Source organism: Drosophila obscura, unplaced genomic scaffold (genome assembly GCF_018151105.1).
Source record: "Drosophila obscura isolate BZ-5 IFL unplaced genomic scaffold, ASM1815110v1 contig_200, whole genome shotgun sequence".
Lineage (NCBI taxonomy): Eukaryota > Metazoa > Arthropoda > Insecta > Diptera > Drosophilidae > Drosophila > Drosophila obscura.
The window spans coordinates 2294892-2313585 of NW_024542791.1; the positions used below are offsets into that span (position 1 = coordinate 2294892).

General features: G+C 42.3%; 1 protein-coding gene across 1 annotated transcript; it reads left to right on the forward strand.

The window, feature by feature from the left end:
- Positions 1 to 361: 361 nt before the first annotated feature.
- LOC111077305 lies at positions 362 to 18661 on the forward strand (the record flags this gene model as incomplete). Its single annotated transcript, XM_022371525.2, has 11 exons — positions 362 to 2425; positions 5927 to 6075; positions 9633 to 9796; positions 10476 to 10748; positions 10847 to 10943; positions 11201 to 11328; positions 12305 to 12447; positions 13331 to 13453; positions 14705 to 14816; positions 14965 to 15146; positions 16015 to 18661. Coding segments are annotated over 11 exons (3882 nt in total), but the record flags the coding sequence as incomplete, so codon positions are not given.
- Between the last annotated feature and the right edge of the window lie 33 nt (positions 18662 to 18694).

Here is an 18694-nt window from a genome sequence, read left to right on the forward strand (position 1 = left end):
AAGTCAGCAATATATGTATGTGTATGCGGGCATGGCAGACATTTATTCAGTCAATTGATCGAAGTCAGGCTGCAAAAAAATAAACCCAACGAAAATAAATTGTACTAATAAAATGTATTTTGTATTTACAGATTTTCAGGCGCCATGTGCCAAAGCCAGAGCAAACCAAAATAATACAGTATATGCGGAAAATCGTTGAGGAAAATCAAAATAAAAATTGCTTCCTATTTTTTTCGGGGAGTGTGAGAAAAATCAACGCCGAAGGCCAAAAAGGATATTTTAACCAAACAAAATGCTGAAAATCTGCATTTTTACATTGGTAATTGCGGCAGCTGCCGCAGCAGCAGTAACAACAAAAACAACTACAACAACTACAACAACTCCAACAACTCCAACCCCTACAACAACAACAGTTGGGGCAACAACATCAACGGAAGCTGCCCCAATAGCAACAAAGACAACCATAATAAAAAATGACTTGGGTGGAAGTGAGGCCCCGTTGGGAGCTGGCGAAGCCAACCGAACGTTGTTGAACATTTTCAAGGATGTGCCAGAGGAGGAGGAGGAGGAGCGGCAGACGGCCGCAGTGGGTGGTTCAACCTCAACGGCCACGCCCACCACAACAGCCACCACCAGCACGACAACAACACAGGCAACAACAATCACCGCAAGAACTGCACAAAATGGACCAACGACACCAACACCAACGGGCACAGCAACAGCAACAACAGCGGAAAATGCGGCAGCCTCGGGGCGCGGCAGCATGCTAATGACAACAGCAATGCCCCCAGCGGACTTGGTGGAGATGAGCGGGCTTAAGGATGCACTGCATCGCATTAAATTAAGCGAGATTCCCACCACGGAACAGGCAGAGCCAGCATCGGAGATGAAGGAGCAGTCAAAGGCAGCAACAGAAGAGCTGACTGTAGCGAGGGTAGAGCTAAGGGAGCAGTCACCTGTGGGAGAAGAAGCGCCCGATGCAGATGAGGAGGACAGCGCCACCGAATCTCCACTGCAAATACAAATGCAGGCAGCTGCCTCCTACCAAGTGGCCGAAACTCTGGCAGATCTGAACGAGGAGGAGCGTGCACGCTACGATGCCATGTTGGCCCACCAGCCCACGGCCAGTAAACTGAACATTGTGGATCTGTATCCAATGAAAATCGAAGACTTTCAGCCCATTATTCAGAACGATAACGAGGAACTGCTGAGGCAGCGCACCATCTTTACACAACCCGAGAACAATGACGAGTACCGACAGAATCTGATGCCCAATGAGGTGGAGATGGTAATTAACAGAGGCGAAGAACCAGTGCCGGATAAACTGCGAGTCAATCAGGCTATTGGTGGTGCCACCACCACACCTATAGCCAGTCAGGGAACCACAGCAGATTTCACAGGCAAACTGCTGGCCGATCAAGATGATCTCATCACCGAAATTGAAAGCAGGTTTCAGCTGCAAGAGACGACAACTGTAACCACAACCACAGCAGAACCGAAGGCAGCCACAACCACAGCGCGACCAGCAGCTTCACTACTCCGACCCGGCGACTCCTTCATCGATCGTCGGGTGAAGAAGAGCTTTGAGTTTCCCATGCAGCATCGTGCCAGCGATGTGATGGCCATGCCCCACATAGACTTTGCCAACACAAAGTTCCAAACGGACTCGCTAGACTCCGGCGATGCCAAGGCGGCGGTGGGCTCCGAAATGCACATGGCCTCGCATCCGGAATTCTCCACCACAAAGTTTTACAACAGCAAGGAGCTGTACAACGAAATGCTGCTGCATAATAAGCGCAAGTTAATGAAGGAAATCAAGTCCATGACTATGCCCGCCTCGGGTGCAGCTGAGAGCAGCCCGGTGGTAAAGTCAGTGAAGGAGGACGAGGACACAACTCAGTTGCCATTGAGCGTGACTCTGGTCGCAGACGGGCAAACTTTTTCCCCAACAACAACAGCAGCAGCGGCAGCATCAACAATATCTACTACAATCCCAGCCACAACTCCAGCAGCAGCTGACACAACAAAAGCAACATCTACAGTGGAAAACTCTGGGAAATATCAGAAACAGCTTAAGCGTGCCAAATTATTGCTCAAGGCCCTGACACCACCCAAACCTGAAAAGCTGGCAGTTGTCTCATCACCCATGAAAGTCGCCACCGAACCATCGCCAACGCCATCGCCAACGCCATCTCCATCAACGACTACATTGGCAACTCCAGCGCCAATGATGGCCACGTCCAGGACGCGTACACAGCGACCAGTTAATCCGGCTAAGACGGCCTCAAAGCCAATTGCCCGGCCGCGCATTTTAAGTCGCCTGCAGGAGAAAATCAATTCGCTCGAATGCGAGATACAGAATGTGCCGCAGGATTCGCATTTGTGGCGTGGCAATGAAACCCACGAATTGCTGCTGCCCATTGTGGTAAGTAAGGCGGTGGCTTTAAGGCTTTGTCTCACTGTTTCTCTGTCGCCTTCTCTGTTATCAAAAACAATTGAAACCTGATTAAGTTCTTATCATTAGCAGCACAAAGCACACACACACACACACACACACACACACACTCGCAGAGTAGAAGCAAAAAGAATGAATGGAAAGAGGAGAGCTTAAGTATTCACTAAAGGGGCCGCCAACACACACGCCATATGCGTGTTATTTGTGTAAGCGGGTTAAGCAATTAGGGGACTGACTACATTTACATAATATGCCCGCTGACGGCTAATTAGTATGGAAGAGAGCTTAGTTTTTGGGGCAGGGATTAGCCGCACAAGGAAACGAGAGATCCTAATTAACCTGCCAAAGTTCTGAGGCAAGGCAAGCGCATAAAGAAACTATTGATTTGGGGGTATAGAATTACCCCCTCTTTGTACAAACTTCCCCCATTGAGAAGCAACATTTGAGCACACTCAACTCAATAATTCGATATCCAATTTGCCTACTTCCCTTCCCCCTCTCTCCACACACAAAAACAACATTCGGAAAACTTGTTAAATTTGTTTGCTCAGCTAATTGAAAACCTTTTAAGAGTTGATACAAATTTCAAACCGAAAGAAATCACTGTCAGCGGGGGGGTGCATAAATAACCAACAAACACATTTGCAGTTAACATCGACAGAAACAGTTGAATGGACAAGAAAAGGACATCTACAAGACAGGCAAAAAAAAAAGGAAAATAATTCAACGAACTGAACCCGAGCTTAATCCCCCCTGGATATGTTTTGGCCAACAAAAGGAAATTATTGATCGTCATTTTATTTGGCCATTTCCGTGAGCATGTGTGTGTGTGAGTGGTGGCAATGGGGGAGGTTGACCGGAAATATGGCAGACCTGTGCACAGTTTCTTATGCAAAAAAGGGACAAATCCTTGACGTGTGGACAGTGCGGTACGAAACGTTAGGGTAGCTGGCAAATTTGCAGTTGGTTTTCTCTCTGTCTTGTCCGAGTCTCATACAAATTTGCTACACACTGTAGTTGTATCCTAGAAAAGGGTTTACAATTTCTTTATTAAATCGCATTTGTTGTTAAATCACGAATAAACTAGAAAAGGGACTAGACACCAGCCCGGGGCCTCAGTTGGCCAGCCTGGAGTTGGCTTTCCTATTCTGCATATACAATATATATATATATATATATATATATATATATCCCTTTCATGTCCTGGTTATATTGACGTAAATCAAGCCATTTGCCTGGCCAAATCACAGCTGCTGCCCCTTTGGCAAAATATTTAAATTCATTTTGTGAAATGTTCACCCTTTTCACTGGCAGCAGTTATGTGAGAGCCGAAAGCTGACTGACTAACTGACTGAAAGACAACTGACTGCCGGTGAAGAAGGACTTCTTCGACTTGTTTAATTAACAGCAGTTTTTGGGGGCGGCTGTCTATTCAAACAGTTGCTGTGTGTGTGTGTGTGTGTGTGAGACTCCATTCCAGCTGAAATGCTATTAGATTTGATGTTCATTTTGTAGGCTCTTCCTTTGGCCGGATTCATTTCTTTTGTTAATAAGGAAGCAAACGAATGGAGCAAACGAATGGCAAAGTAAAAAGAAATTGATTTCGTGTTTACTTTTTGGTCAGCGAATGGTAAATGGCAGGTCGTCCATGAATTTAATTAAGGACCAATGCAGCATTATGTAAATTTGGGCAGCAAAGTGAAAAGGAAAATACATATACATTAGGCATTGGCATAATGTGTACCTTGCATAAAATTAATGCTGACTTTCTTGCCCCTCTTATTTCTTTCTCAAGAGCTTCCTGCCCATGAGGTCCCTTCCCAGGTCCAACTGCCATGTGCCGTAGGGCCTTTTCCCAGTGCTCCATCTCCATCTGGAGGTAGAAAAAAAAAGAAAACAATTAAAGAAAACAATTTTCGCATAAAAGGTGGAAACATTTCTTTCAGGTTTCCCATTTTTTTTTTGTGGGGGTCAGTGCAAACATTTTTCAACTGAATTTGTTTATTCTTCTGTTTGTTGTTTTGGGACTCCTTTTGATGGAAGTCTCTGCTGCTGTCTCTCTGCTACCCTCTAGCCTGCTCTTCCATTTTCTACTTGTTGAGACATTTAAGCTTAGTTGAGATTAGTTTTTCTTCGTATTATGTTAATGGCCAGTTAAGTGTCTGAGTGCATTTTTCTACGACACTCTAAGTGATTGGAAATTGAATTAATTTTGATGATAAATTAATCATGAGAGCAACGGAATCTGTTTAATTTTTATTAGAGTCCAATAATCATAAAACTCAGTTTATATTACACTGCTAAGTAAAGCTTTCAATATTGAATTCCCAATGTCTGAAAAAAACTGCTTTTAAATGAAAGCAAAAAAACTGAATAAAAGCGCAAAAAAAATACGAAAATAAATGTCTAACAATAAAAATGGAAATTTATGTCATTACCTTTTGTGGTCTACTAAAAAAAAAAAAAGGAACTGAACACTGAACACCAAAATACGATGAAATTCTATGTGACCCAAAAACTTGGACATTTCCCAATTGGATAAAAATCCCTGTTGTATATGTATGTATGTAAAAAGGCCAGTTTTTCGGGTTGATTTCTGTGTGTTGTTTTTGGAAGGCTGACCAACATACAATGTGGAATTTTATGTGCGCTGAGACAGGCCATTAAAATACCATAAATTTTGAGCTCTGACAAATCCCCACCGAAAAAATACATGCACATACCTACATACATATATGTAAAAGGGAATACTGTATACAAATACTGTATTAAAACCAGAGATGAGATCCAAAACTAAACCGCTTCAAATTGCGCAAAAATATGCTAAAATTGCTGGAGAGGTTGAAAATGGAGACCATAAAATGGGAACCCGAACCGACCACAAAGTCGAATTTTGGTGCCTGGCTTACATTTACTCGTATTTTGATTGTGACGTGTGTGTGTGTGTGTGTGTGAGGGTGCTGTGCTGTGCCCGTAGCAGACAGCTTATGGCTGTGGCTTAACCCAAATTAATAAAAATTTGGCAACATCAAGTGGATCTACGCATATGTTAAATAAACTTTGCTAATATCCACCCCGAAACGGGACCCCAGGCGGGACCCAGAAACCACGAACCTTTTGGCTGGGAAGTTTATTAGGTTCGGGCCTGCTTTGGGCCCTGGTTACTACTTATGTAAATTTGTTTCTACCACAAAACTAAACTCCCAAAAAAGGGACAGACCCGCCCAGACAGTGCTAGACATCGAGACAATGTTATAAAAGTGAAATTAGAAAACTTGTTTAATAATTCAGTTGGTTTCATTTCCATCGTTCGCCTTTTTGGTTCGGCTGTCAAACCGCAGCAGACTGTCAAACCGACTGTCGGCGTGGAAACCTTTTAGTGCCCCCCTTTTACATTTTGTGGCAATGATTTGAATAAGCAATTTCTCTCTATCCATCCTAAAATTCCATCTTCTTTACTCTCGTCTTCAGACCACGGAGCACTGTAAGCCGGACGAGCATTGCATACCAAATGTTCTCACCTGGCGGGGCGAATCGGAGATCCAGTCCGGCGATATTCTAATTGTGGAAATCAATGATGCCATGCTGAATCCCTCACACCAGCCGAACAATACCAGCAGGTAAGCTCTTAATCAAGACTGAAAATATTGCCAAAATTAAATCACATTTGATGGGGCGGAGAGATAATGATTGAATGACATTTTCCAAATAAGCTCTTTAAGCCATAAACCTTTGAAAATGCCAAAATAAATTCAATGATTTAACGAGTATTTAATGCTTTTTCATACAATAAATATAAAAGTTAAACTCAGTAAGGCGGAAAAATATTTTGCAAACATCATAAACCATCGAGTTTAGTTGGCAAACTTTTCCAGATAAAAAAATTCCACCTAAAATCAAGGAAAAATGCTGGTAAATAATAAATGTGATAAATCAAAGGTTTCAGTAGCTACAGAAACAAAAAAGCGAGCAAAAATATATACACCTAAAAAATATATCTATAATCGACTTAAAAATAAATAAATCAAAGCATCTGAAATTATTCTACGTGTCAAACCATTTACGATTTTAATGCTAAAATAAATATTTGCTACAAATATGTACATTGTATAATAACAATTTTTATTTCGCATAAATATAGCTTAAATTAAAGCTAAACGTACTGAAATTCCGTACCAAAAATATTGAAAAATATATTTTTAAGCAGAGAATTTAGAGCGCTGGAACCCTTGTCAAACAAAAACAATTTTTTTAAGGCAAAGAGATACTGTTCATATCCTCAGACAGATTCATTCTCAACAATGTTGGTGATTTTATTTATTGCACAGATTACAATTTATTTTTTTATCGCTGCAACTCCATTATTTTGGTGTTTTATTCTCTGTTTTTTGTTTTGTCAATATAATGAAGCACTGGAAACACTTGATGCTCGATGCATGAAAGCAAAGTATCAATTTACTTTAGATATAAGATTCAATTACATAATCCAGACACACACAAAAATTGTCTTTATTTTTTCAACGCTTTCATGGCAACTGCACTTGTTGAAAATGGTGTCTTGTGTGGCTGACTTGCAGACAGAAAGCTGGAGTAAAGTTAACCAAAAGCTGATGGCTGGGAGTGATGTATGTTGTTAAGCAGAGTAGCTGACTGACTTTGCTGCTGCTGCTGGCCAGCAAGACACACTGTCATTATGGGCTATCATCAGGAGCAGCATCTCCAGCAGCAGCAGCATCAGCACCAGCAGCAGCATCAACATCTGCAGCATCATCATCCTCACACACACATGATGAAGCGACCCTTTTATTTTCTGAGCTCTGACAGGAGCCCAAAGCCCGTCACCTGAGCACTGAGCGGGATTTGTAATACCTTCCACCTTAACTCGCCCACCTACCGCCCCATTTATCTTGCTGTTCACGCATATAGTTTTTATATTTGGAGGAGTTGGAGGTGCCGTGCTGCTCTCTACTTTGGGCGTTGGTTCCTTTTTTTTTCTTATTGGGTTTTTTTTATTTTCAGTTAAGCGCTTTAATGCGCGCTGAAACGTGTTTGTTCAGGAGCTTATTATATAATAACATCCATTAAGGGCCTTTATTGATTTTTCTTCGGCACGTCTGCCCCCTGGCAAGGGGAGGAGGTCTGAGATAGAGGTCCTGCAATAGTTGCCTGGTCGTGCTGGTGTCTAAGTTGGCCCAGACACGTTTCGCCATTATCATGCCCTTTTTACAGTTTATTAAATTGTTTTTTTTTTTTTCTTCTGCTCCTCCTCTCCTCATCGCCAGTCTCTTTCTAACTCTACTGCCGCTGCCGCTGTCTCTTTCTCTGTATATTTTCTCTTTGGTTCATTTCTATTCACAATTCTTTTTTATTTTCGGTTTTGTTTATTTTATAATGCTCGACAAAAATCCCCCCTACAAACTGCGCATATAAATGCGCTGCCAGACACTGCGTGCCCACTCCTTTTAGCCTAGTTGTTGACCATTAGTCATTTTGGCCTGGACCTCAACACACACACAGCAATACACAGCTGGCTGACCCTTTTGCCATGGCAATTATCACGTTTCTCTGGGTTTTTGGTATCACATTTTTTTTGCGCTGCCCCCTCTCTCCCTTTTTTCGCTCTTTTTAATTTAGCTTTGGTCGCACTGGCTCTTATCTTATCTCTTGATAGATGTGGCAGCGCACCCCTCCACCCTTCCAGCAGGCTCCATCAAAAAGTTTTTTTGCCAAAACGAAAAGAAAAAGAGGGAAAAAAAAGAAAAATTAAAATTCATTTGTCGATCTCAGGGCAAACATCAAACGCGACCGCGTTAAAAATACTCTCCCTCTCTCTCTGTCTCGCTCTCTCTCTCTTATTTAGCCTCAGGGGGCCGTGGTACTCGAAATTCCCGGCATAAGTTTTCGGTTCCCGTATGACCCGGCGGTGGTGGCAGTGCCCCCAGAGTTTTCCTCGCTGGCTAACAGGACCGCAAACAATCGAGTTAGTGGAGGAGTGAAAGTGAAGCGAAGTTCAGCTCGTGCACAAAAAAGCATAGCATACAATTGAGCGCCCGCGTCCACAGAGAGAAAAACTTTGCGCCAACTATGAAAATGAGATGTCAAAAAAGTTTTCATTATCGATTTAATATGTTTCTCTGTCTGTCTGGCTGTCTGTCTGGCTGGCTGTCTGTCTGTCTGTGTGTTGGTTTGTTTGTATGTGGGAAAAAGTTAACAAATGCAATAGCAACAAATAATAATGCCGAGGACCCAAGGCAAAGCAAGTGGGTAGCAAATAGATTGAAAACTTTCTTCGGGGTTCGTTTCCCAGTTCTCTAACAAGTTTTCTTTTTGCCCTCCACGAGTACGTGTTTGTTGAAAAATTGCAAACTTGGATACTGTATGAGGTGTCTGCCTCGCTCAGAGTCAGAGTCTGAGGAGTAGGAGTCGGCGTTGGAGTTGGAGTCTGGCTTCTGTGTAGGAATGCAGCATAAAGTTGGGCAGGAAGGAGTGCTTTAAATTTCAGCAGCAGAAGCTGGTTACCCTCTGTACAGCTTTTGAATGCAGCCAAAATTGTGGGCAATGCCTTAAAGAAGTTTGTTGCATAGTTTTGATGGCATGAAAATCCAGAAAAGTCGCTGGGCTTGTAGAACAAATTAACACGAATTTTTTAACCTTTAAAAAAGGGACTAACGCTTGTTCTCTTTCATAATATAAATTATTTCAAGCATCCGCTAAGCAGCTTTGTTTTGGCAGGCAACTAAACTATTGTACATCTGGCAAATTCCATGCCACGCCCAAAAGCCTAAAGAGCATCCTCCAATCCCCCCCACAAAAACCTCAAACATAAACCCTTTCACGAGCCCAGCCAGCCCAGCGCTCAACTAATTTCATTTCCGCTTTTGTGCTATTTAATTTCCGCTAGAACAGGGCAGCTGAGAGCTACTGCTTATAAATAAATTTCAATTAATTAAGCACACACACACACACACACACACACCTACAAATACACAAAGAGAAAACAGGAAGAGGTCCTTGGTCATATTTATAACTTGAACAAGAAAACAAGAAGCCATTTAACTTTGCTTTCTATCTTTATGTACGTGTCTCTCTCACTCTCTCTCTGTCTTTCTGGGTTACTTTAACTACTGCTCTGTGCCAACGCGGTGTTGCTGCTGCCACAATGAACGTCCACATGCAGCGCGGTACATGCCACACAGGTCTATCAGGTAACACGCTCCGGCCACGAGCATTGCGATGTAACCGAAGGCGTCCTCTTGGATATTACACCGCTGGTGGTCGATGGCAGGAAACTGGTTACGTTGTATGATAAGGATCTCACCGAGGGAGTTAACTTGTTAATTGGTGAGTGGACCCAATACACTTACTTTCCACGGGTACACGTCAGTTGGTGGTTAAGTTTGAAAAAAGAAAAACAAAGCCAGAAAAGTGTCTCTATATTTTAATCCTACTCAAATCGAGGCTGCATTTATCAATGAAATTTAGTTAAATACTTTTTGCGAACAAGTATAATTTTACACTCCAATTTCTCAAGCTAAAGTGCTCACTGAATATTTATTTATATTAATAATAATTTTATACATTGAACTACTTCGCTTCAATCTAATCACTCTCAGTTGATCCCTTCAACTGCAACTCTCCTTCGGAAAACAAAGCCTGACAGCTACTTAGTTTCTTCCCAAAGTTTGCTACCTTCAATCATTCTATAGAGTATTACATCATCATCAATCGCAATCTATAACAGCGTCTGCCTTTCACAGGTTGACGCCTTTAGGGAGCAATTTTTTTCCTTTCTGGCTTGTCCTGTTTTTGTTGTTCCTGTGCGGCCTATGCCGCAGCCTGCGGCTATTAAATGCTTTCTTTTTTCCAGCAGCCAACAAGCCAGCACCACCACCCAACGTGTGCCCAATGTTCATGTAGCTTTAATTAATTTGAAACCCTACTGTTTTCACACTTCCTTCTGTGCCCAAACCCTACCGTGTCGCACCTCTTACCATTCCACTTTGTTTCTTACCCATTTTAGTGGTGTCCGAGCTGTGGGGAGCGCAATGTGTTCGCCTGAAGGTGACCACGAAAACCGACAATTGTGGCGAGAATGCCGATTGTTCGGGCAAGGGAGTGTGCTACTCGAATGCCGGCATGGAGGAGTACGAGTGTCAGTGTTGCAGCGGTTTTGCGGGCCCGCACTGCGAGGAGATCGATGCGTGTAATCCCAGTCCGTGTACCAACAATGGCATCTGTGTTGACCTGTCGCAGGGTCATGAGGGTAACTCCTATCAGTGCCTGTGTCCATACGGTAGGTCATTACTCTCCCTCTCTCTGCTAATTAGCAGAGTTATACGATATCGCTACTAATATGCCCCTTTGGTGTTTTTTTTTCTTTCCTTCTGTTAGGATATGCGGGCAAGAACTGTCAATACGAGTCGGATCCCTGCAATCCCGCCGACTGCATGAATGGCGGCAGCTGTGTTGGTAATTCCACGCATTTTCGGTGAGTCTAAGGCAAACAGAGATACACAGTACAGCACAGCACAGCACAGTCATAGAGCAGAGACAGAGACAGTCATAGAGCAGAGCTTTCCATTCAATTATCCTGGCCATTGTTTTTGCGGTTCTGTCTGTCTGTCTGGGCCCCTCTGTCGGTGTCTGTATTTGCTCATAAATGTTGACTTTTGTCGCATGTTCAGAAATTCTGTACGACCTGTATAACCTTTATACCCACTACGTTCCGTTCCTACGCTCTGTCAGCTGCGATTGTACGCCCGGCTTCACAGGTCCTCTGTGCCAGCACAGCCTGAACGAGTGCGAGTCGTCGCCCTGTGTGCACGGCATCTGTGTGGATCAGGAGGATGGCTTCCGCTGCTTCTGTCAGCCAGGTGAGTGAACAATTCGCCCAAATAAACGCAAATTGCCTTCATTCTTTTGTTGATTCGCTCGCAAAATCGCTCCCATAATGCCAATATTTTGCAAGTTATCATCGTCAAAATTCACACAATCATTGTTGGCATTGCTGGGTTCTATTATAAATTGAGTTATGGTTTGGAAATTGCAATGGATGATGGTGATTGGGTTGGGGCAATCGCATGACTAGCTTTAAATAGTAGTTGGCAGATGAAAAGCAGTTGAAAGGAATCATATTCATAGTAAGCATTCAAGCAGTTATATGGCTGTCGATGGTGATCTCATTTATTACTGAAATAAATAAAATGTAACTTTCCATAATAGTTTTTGACATTTATAATTATTTTTCATTTGGATTTTTGTATTCAAAAAATTACATGAAGGTACTAGTAAATATAACACAATAAAAGACTTATTAAAAAAAAAATTAAATTATGATAATTTGCATTTGAATTTTCTGCTAACTTTTATTCAGGTATACAAATGTGAGCTTCAGTACTACTAATCATTTTCCTTTGCCAATACGATGCACCTTATTTCCGTCTTATTATTTCAACTGAATTGCGTTTCTTTAAGACAATCAAATTTCGCTTGAGAGATTAGATTGAACTCTGATGCAAATCAAAAATCAACATCGACGCTCATAAATTATTTCATTGGCACAAACACAATTTACATAAATCGCACTCAATCACAATGAAAGTAAATGTACATACATATATAAAACAAACAAAAAAAAAGGCAATTCCGGCAAGTCTGGTGGAAGCAGCCAACCCGGTCGAGACATCGCATCTCCGTCTAAGACTTCCTTTCCCGCTGGGTGTCGCGCGCTAAAACATTTCTCATTGAAATTTCCATTTCATTTATTTTCCACATTTACATTACGCATACCCCTACCCCCCACAACCACACCTTTTTCTCAACCACTCTTTCTCTTTGGCTGTCTGGCAGGATTCGCCGGGGAGCTGTGCAACTTCGAGTATAATGAATGCGAATCGAATCCGTGTCAGAATGGCGGCGAATGCATCGATCACATTGGCAGCTACGAGTGTCACTGCACGAAGGGCTACACCGGCAACCGTTGCCAAATAAAGGTGAGTGAACAATAGAACAAAAAAAAACAGAAAATACATTTCATGGTGTTTGGAATAAATCGATGCTGGGAATACTCTAAACGTAGGAGATGGTAGAATATTTAAAAGGTTTGTTTAAATGGAATTGGTTGTGAAAATTATTAGGGATTTCTGTAAGAGCTACAATCTTTTATATTTAAAGTATTGGAAACTTAGGAAAAGATTTTTAAAATTGTGCCTTTAAATGCTAAAAATAATATGTGCAAGAGGGCCGTATTTTATATTGAAATGATGGCTTAATTTATTGGTGAATTTCAGATGTATTTTCTAGATAATTCCTTAATTTTACACTGTTCTGAAGAACAATTGTTGCTTACATAGCTAAATACTCATTCATGCTCCAAAGTTGAGGAAGGACCTTAAACCGTTTCTCGTTTTTTTGTTGTTGTTGTCAAAGCCATACCCAGGAGTCCCCATTAGCTGATTTTTATTCCCCGAGATAATCAATATTTTAAAATGATAACAAATCTGCCGAAAATTCCCCCGACGTACCAGTTGAGCGACCCCTCAGCAGGCCTCTTGTTGTCCGGGCATCTTTCGAATGGATATTGATTTAATTTGCTCAAACCCGAGACGCGGCTTAGTCTCCCTATCTGTCTGTCTCTGCCGTATATGCATGGGCAATGAGGCTGTGCTGCCTTGGTATGGGTACGCGTTCGCGTGCATGTGTGCAAATGTATCCCACAGATACGTATGCTGGGGCAAATACATTTTTGAATACGTAATGAACTTTCTGTGGAGCTTTCATTTCTATTCCTACATTTTTTTTTTCTCGGCCCTCTCTGGTTCCTGCTCAATATGCTTTGATTTGTGCTATATTTTTTTTTTTTTTGTTGCTTTTCAGGTTGATTTCTGCGCCAACAAGCCTTGCCCCGAAGGACATCGCTGCATGGATCATGGAAATGATTTCAGCTGCGAATGCCCAGGAGGTCGCAACGGACCGGATTGTAATCAAATGCCACGAACGGTAAGTCATGATTTATGCAGTCCCTGGGACTGGGTTCGGTCTGGGTTTGGATTTGGGTTTGGGTTTTTGTATTGGGGTTTTGGGCTTCCTTTTCCTGGCTGTCTATCTGTCCATGTCCTGTCTGTATCTGTGCTGCTGCAGCCATGTGCATGGCAAAAAGGCCAGCAAATAGCCACAAATTGTTGGCTTGCCAACCCAGCTGCCTGCCTGCCTGCATGTGTGTGTGCCTGTGTGTGTGTGTGCCTTGACCAGCTGCAGCTGCAACGTAATTGTTGCCAATTTTGTTAGCCAAACTGCTGTAAAATTTCATATATAGAGTAGTAGTTTTTACCCAATTTTCATTGCTCTTCCTGCGGTTTGTTGTGTGCATTTTTAAACTGATTTACGGCTTTGGCTTGTTTGTTTGTGTTTCGTTACTCTCCATTTGATATTGTGTTAACCCTAACTAAATGAATAGTTTGTTGTGTTTGTGTTTGCTGTTTGAGTTCTCTCACTAGAAGATTTTTAATTGAAATTGATATTTTAGTTACTGTGCTGCAAGTTTCAGGCTACCCCAAACCATTCCTATTCCCATTCCTAGTCATAATCGCTACTTACATCAAAGTTGGAGCTGTACAGCCCTACAGCCCACCCATCACTTGCTTCATAAATTAAGTTAACTTTGTTAAGAGAAAAGGCAGGCCTGGCCGGGGCACACGCCACAGAACACTGACAAGGCCAACACAATGGGGGAAACTACCCGTAAGTGGCGTGGGGGCGGGGCTTGGGGCGAGAAGAATTTAATAAACGCTCAATGGACTTGATAATTTGTGGTGCTAAAATAAAACTTAACAAAATGTACATAAATTAAGCGGCAAGGCGCCATAATTAAAGCTTTGTGAAAATGATGGACACGCTGACTAACCGCGAGGCTCCTGCTCTAGCTCTCGCTCCTGCCCCTGCTCCTGTGGGCGGTTGGCGGGCGGGATCAGGGCCGCCAGAGAACACTGTCATTAAGGGGGCGGTGTCTGTGTCTGGCGCTGGAGTGGGTCTAGAAATTGTGGCTTCCAGTCGGGGGCTACAACAAAATTAATTACATTTTCCATGCCAGGCACACACACACTTATAGGAGGTGGGAGATGCTGGCGAACAGTCTTCTGGTAATTGTTAGTGGGTTGGTTGTTGCGGTTGGACAGGCAGCAGGCAGGCGGCAGGCAGGCAGGCAGCTCGCTTATAAGACAGGATCCTAACCCATGCGATGATAACTCTCAGTACTTCCAGCAATGCCAAGTGAATCCCTGCACCCATGGCGGCACTTGTTGGTCCAGCGGTGAAAGTTTCTACTGCGCCTGTCGTCCCGGCTACACCGGAACCATGTGCGAAGGTAAGTTGGCGGTCCGAATCTCTGGCCAAAAAGTCATTAACTTGATTAAGGCCATCACAAAATATGTTTGCCCCCTGGTGGCGGCTATCTAACGTGTTTTTTTTGTTTCCCCCCCCCGGTTTTGCGGCTTTCTTTTTCCGCTTTGCAGATGAGTTTGTGGTCGAGACTGTCGTTAGCTCCAGTGAATTTATTGTCGACGATGCGAACGCTAGAAATTTTAATGACAAAACTTTCGGTTCATCGGTTGTGCTTAAGAGTCCCATTGAATTGCATAATGCATATTTTGCGGCCGGAGTTCTGGCAGCCGCCATTTTCATCGTTGCCGTTGTGGTAAGTTTCACCAGTACTCTGGCAAAAAACACACACACACACACACACACACACACACAGAAACAAAGTGAAATCGGTAGGTAGAGTGTTCCGTAGAGATGGTGGGTATACGGCCGTACAAGGTCCCGGTCCCGGTCCCCGTGACCAACAGGGGAAATTGTACTTTGCGGTTATGCAAAGTGCGCGCGAAATGGCATTGCATATTCATTTCGTTGTCGGCAGCTACATGGAAAAGCCACGGAAACTGTTCGGTCGTGTCGAGTTGAGCAGCAGCAGCAGCAGGGCTTTAACCCAAAAGTTCTCAATCCTCGAATCGAGTCGAGCTTAAAGCAGATGCAAATTTATGCAGTTGTATGCCCTGTCCTGGTTGGGCCGCATCGCACTCAATGTGTGTGTTACTTCTGACTGGAGGCGGCAAGGCGACTCTATGCCAATTTATAGTAGCCCAAAGGGGGTTTGCCACCCCAGTGAAATGGCTACCTATCGAACAAGAATCCCTGTGTGTGTCAGATTAATAATTCAGCTTTAAATTAAGTTATTCGTAACCGAGATTGAGGCGGCTCTTAAAGACGGAAATTGATGCCTGAACGGGAATATGTTTGGCATTTTCTTGCTTTAAATTTGAGGAAATTTTAGCCTAAGCGAAAGTCGGTTTTTTATCTACAGATATTTCATACCTGCCTGGACTTTGTTGGCGAATATGTAACCTCTTTCAGCATTATTTTAGCAGCCATAATTTGCACCAAAGAAAATTTCACCTTGAGCTTTATTTTCCATGTCTCCATTTTCCATTACCAATTCCACATTTCCAATAAATGTCTATGACCATTTACTAAGCGCACAAAAACTCTTTCCATTCACGTTTCAGGTCACCATTTGTCACTGCAAGGTCAACCAGACGTATCGAAAATTCTCCACACGTTCCACCTCGTTTATACCCATTTTGGGCTTCAGTCGGCGACCCAAAATGCAGGGCAAACTCAATAAGCATTGGCTGAGTGGCAAGGGTTTGAATGGTCCCGGCCAGCCCGGCACCAGCAGCAGCAGCAGCAGTGGCGGTGGCGGTGGCGCTGCAGCAGGACCATCCGGCGGTGGAGCGCAGCGGGGATCCTTGACGGGAGCGACGACGCACTCAATGCGCCACTTGCCCAGCCACCCACAGACACAGAACACGCTGGGCGGCGGTGGTGGCAACAACTGTGCTGGTGGTGGACAGCTGCAGGAGCGACCTTTCCAGCGGCACCTGGCCATGAACCTCGAGAACGACATGTACTACACCGTGGAGAACTCGCAGCACTCGCCGTTGATTCAGTGAGAATTGGATGGGAACGGTGGATGGTTAGTAAAATTTACGCCACACACTGATCGGAGCCACACGGATTGAGTGGTTATTTGTGGGTGAGGCGGTGAGGCGGTGGGGTGGTGGGGCCGCTTGCCTTGGGTAGAAGTGTGTAATTAACTTTGATGCTACTCGTTGAATATTCCAAATATTGAACAGCATTCGATAATAATAAACTAAATTAAAATTAAACCAATGCCCGAAACTGAACTAAACGGAAATGGGCAGAGGAGTGTCGGGAGGGTGGCGGCATAATTGACTTTATGATTATGATTCCAACTAATGCAAACACAAATATCTATGATTAATACTACATGTATCCTTCTGGCATAAATAGGCTTAGCAAACTTGTTAATCAAAGTTTATTTTGGCCCAAAACAAACACACACACACACACAGAGACACGGATCTACAGACTCTCTAAAATGATACTGTTTGATTATGAAACAAAAACCGCTGGGGAAATGGCAAAAGCAAAGGCAAAGGCAGGAACTGGAGGTTCCTGCAGATAATCTTGAGTTATGTAAATGTTTAATATACCTGCATTAATCCTGCACCATTTGTGTTGCCATCTGCATTAGCTTATTGTATGTATGAATTTTGCACATTTATTTGCGGACATGCCAGACATGTTTCAACTTCAATTTACTCGCATGTCGAGCTGCTCATGTGGAATAATTTTATGGCTAGCAGATGCTGCTGGAGAGCCAGAATATGGAATGCTCTTAGCTAATTGTTGCCATGAAATTCTGTGGAAATTTGTAATGCAAGTTCAAATTTAGGAATGGACTTAAAGCAACGGCAAACTCTTGGCAGAAAATGCTGTTTTTTGTTTTTAAATATGAGCAGAATATTTTCCAGGGATAGGCTGTACGTTGGTTATTCTCTAACTCTGAATCAAAAGAGTACTGTAATTATTTTCTAAAATATTTCCAACAAATGTTAAAAGTAACTAATGAAAAACAGTTATACTCAGCAATTGGAAATTCAGATATTATTTGATGGCATCTGCAATGACCATTTCTGGCTTTATTTTCACCGCATTTTCATTTGGAAATGTTTGCAATTAGTTAAATAATAATCATAGCGAATACAAAAGCGGCAACAATAACAGCAACCTGGAGGACATTCTACTGGGAGCCGCATTGGGGAAGGATGTGATGGTCCACCAAACGATAATAATAATAGTGCTGCAGAAATCAATTTCCTCTTGAATGTGTCCCAAATATTGGAATTATATCAACTAATTTTAGGAAAGTATGTTTAGTTTAGTTTTAATTAATTTTGCCATGCGAACAAATTTTATTTAACGATGGATGGCGGCAGTAGGTGGTGGGGGGACAGGAAGTGCAGTGCAGTGCAGCTATAGGTATAGGTGAGTGTTATAAATTGAATTTAGTCGGTGCAGATATCAGAGATTATTGCTGGCTAACTGAATTTGGTTTTTGGGTATTTGCTTTTGCATTTGCATTGGCATTGGCATATGAATTAGCACTCAAATGTTGTTAGTGAAAATTAATTAGCATAAATTAAAAATGTTTGCCACAAAAGTTAATATGTTTTATGTGCATAAATAATATATGTTTCGAAGTCATTTCCATAAATGAGATTGTGTATCTATGGGCTGGGTGTGCGTGTGTTTGTGTTTATGCCACATTTAGCATATGGATATTAATGCTAATCAATTGGCAAAGAGAATGGCACAAAGTTGCACTCAATAATTGATTAAAATCAAACAGGCAAAAAAAAAAATACAACAGCAACAAAAATATTTAAATAAATAAGTGAAATAAATTTAAATGGAATTTCCATTGCGATCCAACATTTTTTGCATCAATAATATTTGTGCAATATTTGGAATGCTGTGGAAAATGAGTTTGTAATTAAAATGCTATATTAAGTAATTAATGACGATAAAATGAGGCAAAACCAAACGAAAATAAAAAGAAAAAAAAATACCAATATGAAATACAAATAAAATACAATTAATTAAAAGCCTTAGCCTAAGGAGACAGACACTCACAAAAGCAAAAATGAAATGAAAATTATATAAATATAATTGCTACATTTTTAAAGAGAAAATTATGGCAAAACACTTGGCGTTTTGGGGCAATTACAATTTAATTTTTAAGCAAATCAGCAAAATAAATGTGGAAAATCCAGCGAGATAGCAAAACGGCTCTGATTCAATCTGCAATAAATGGTGGGA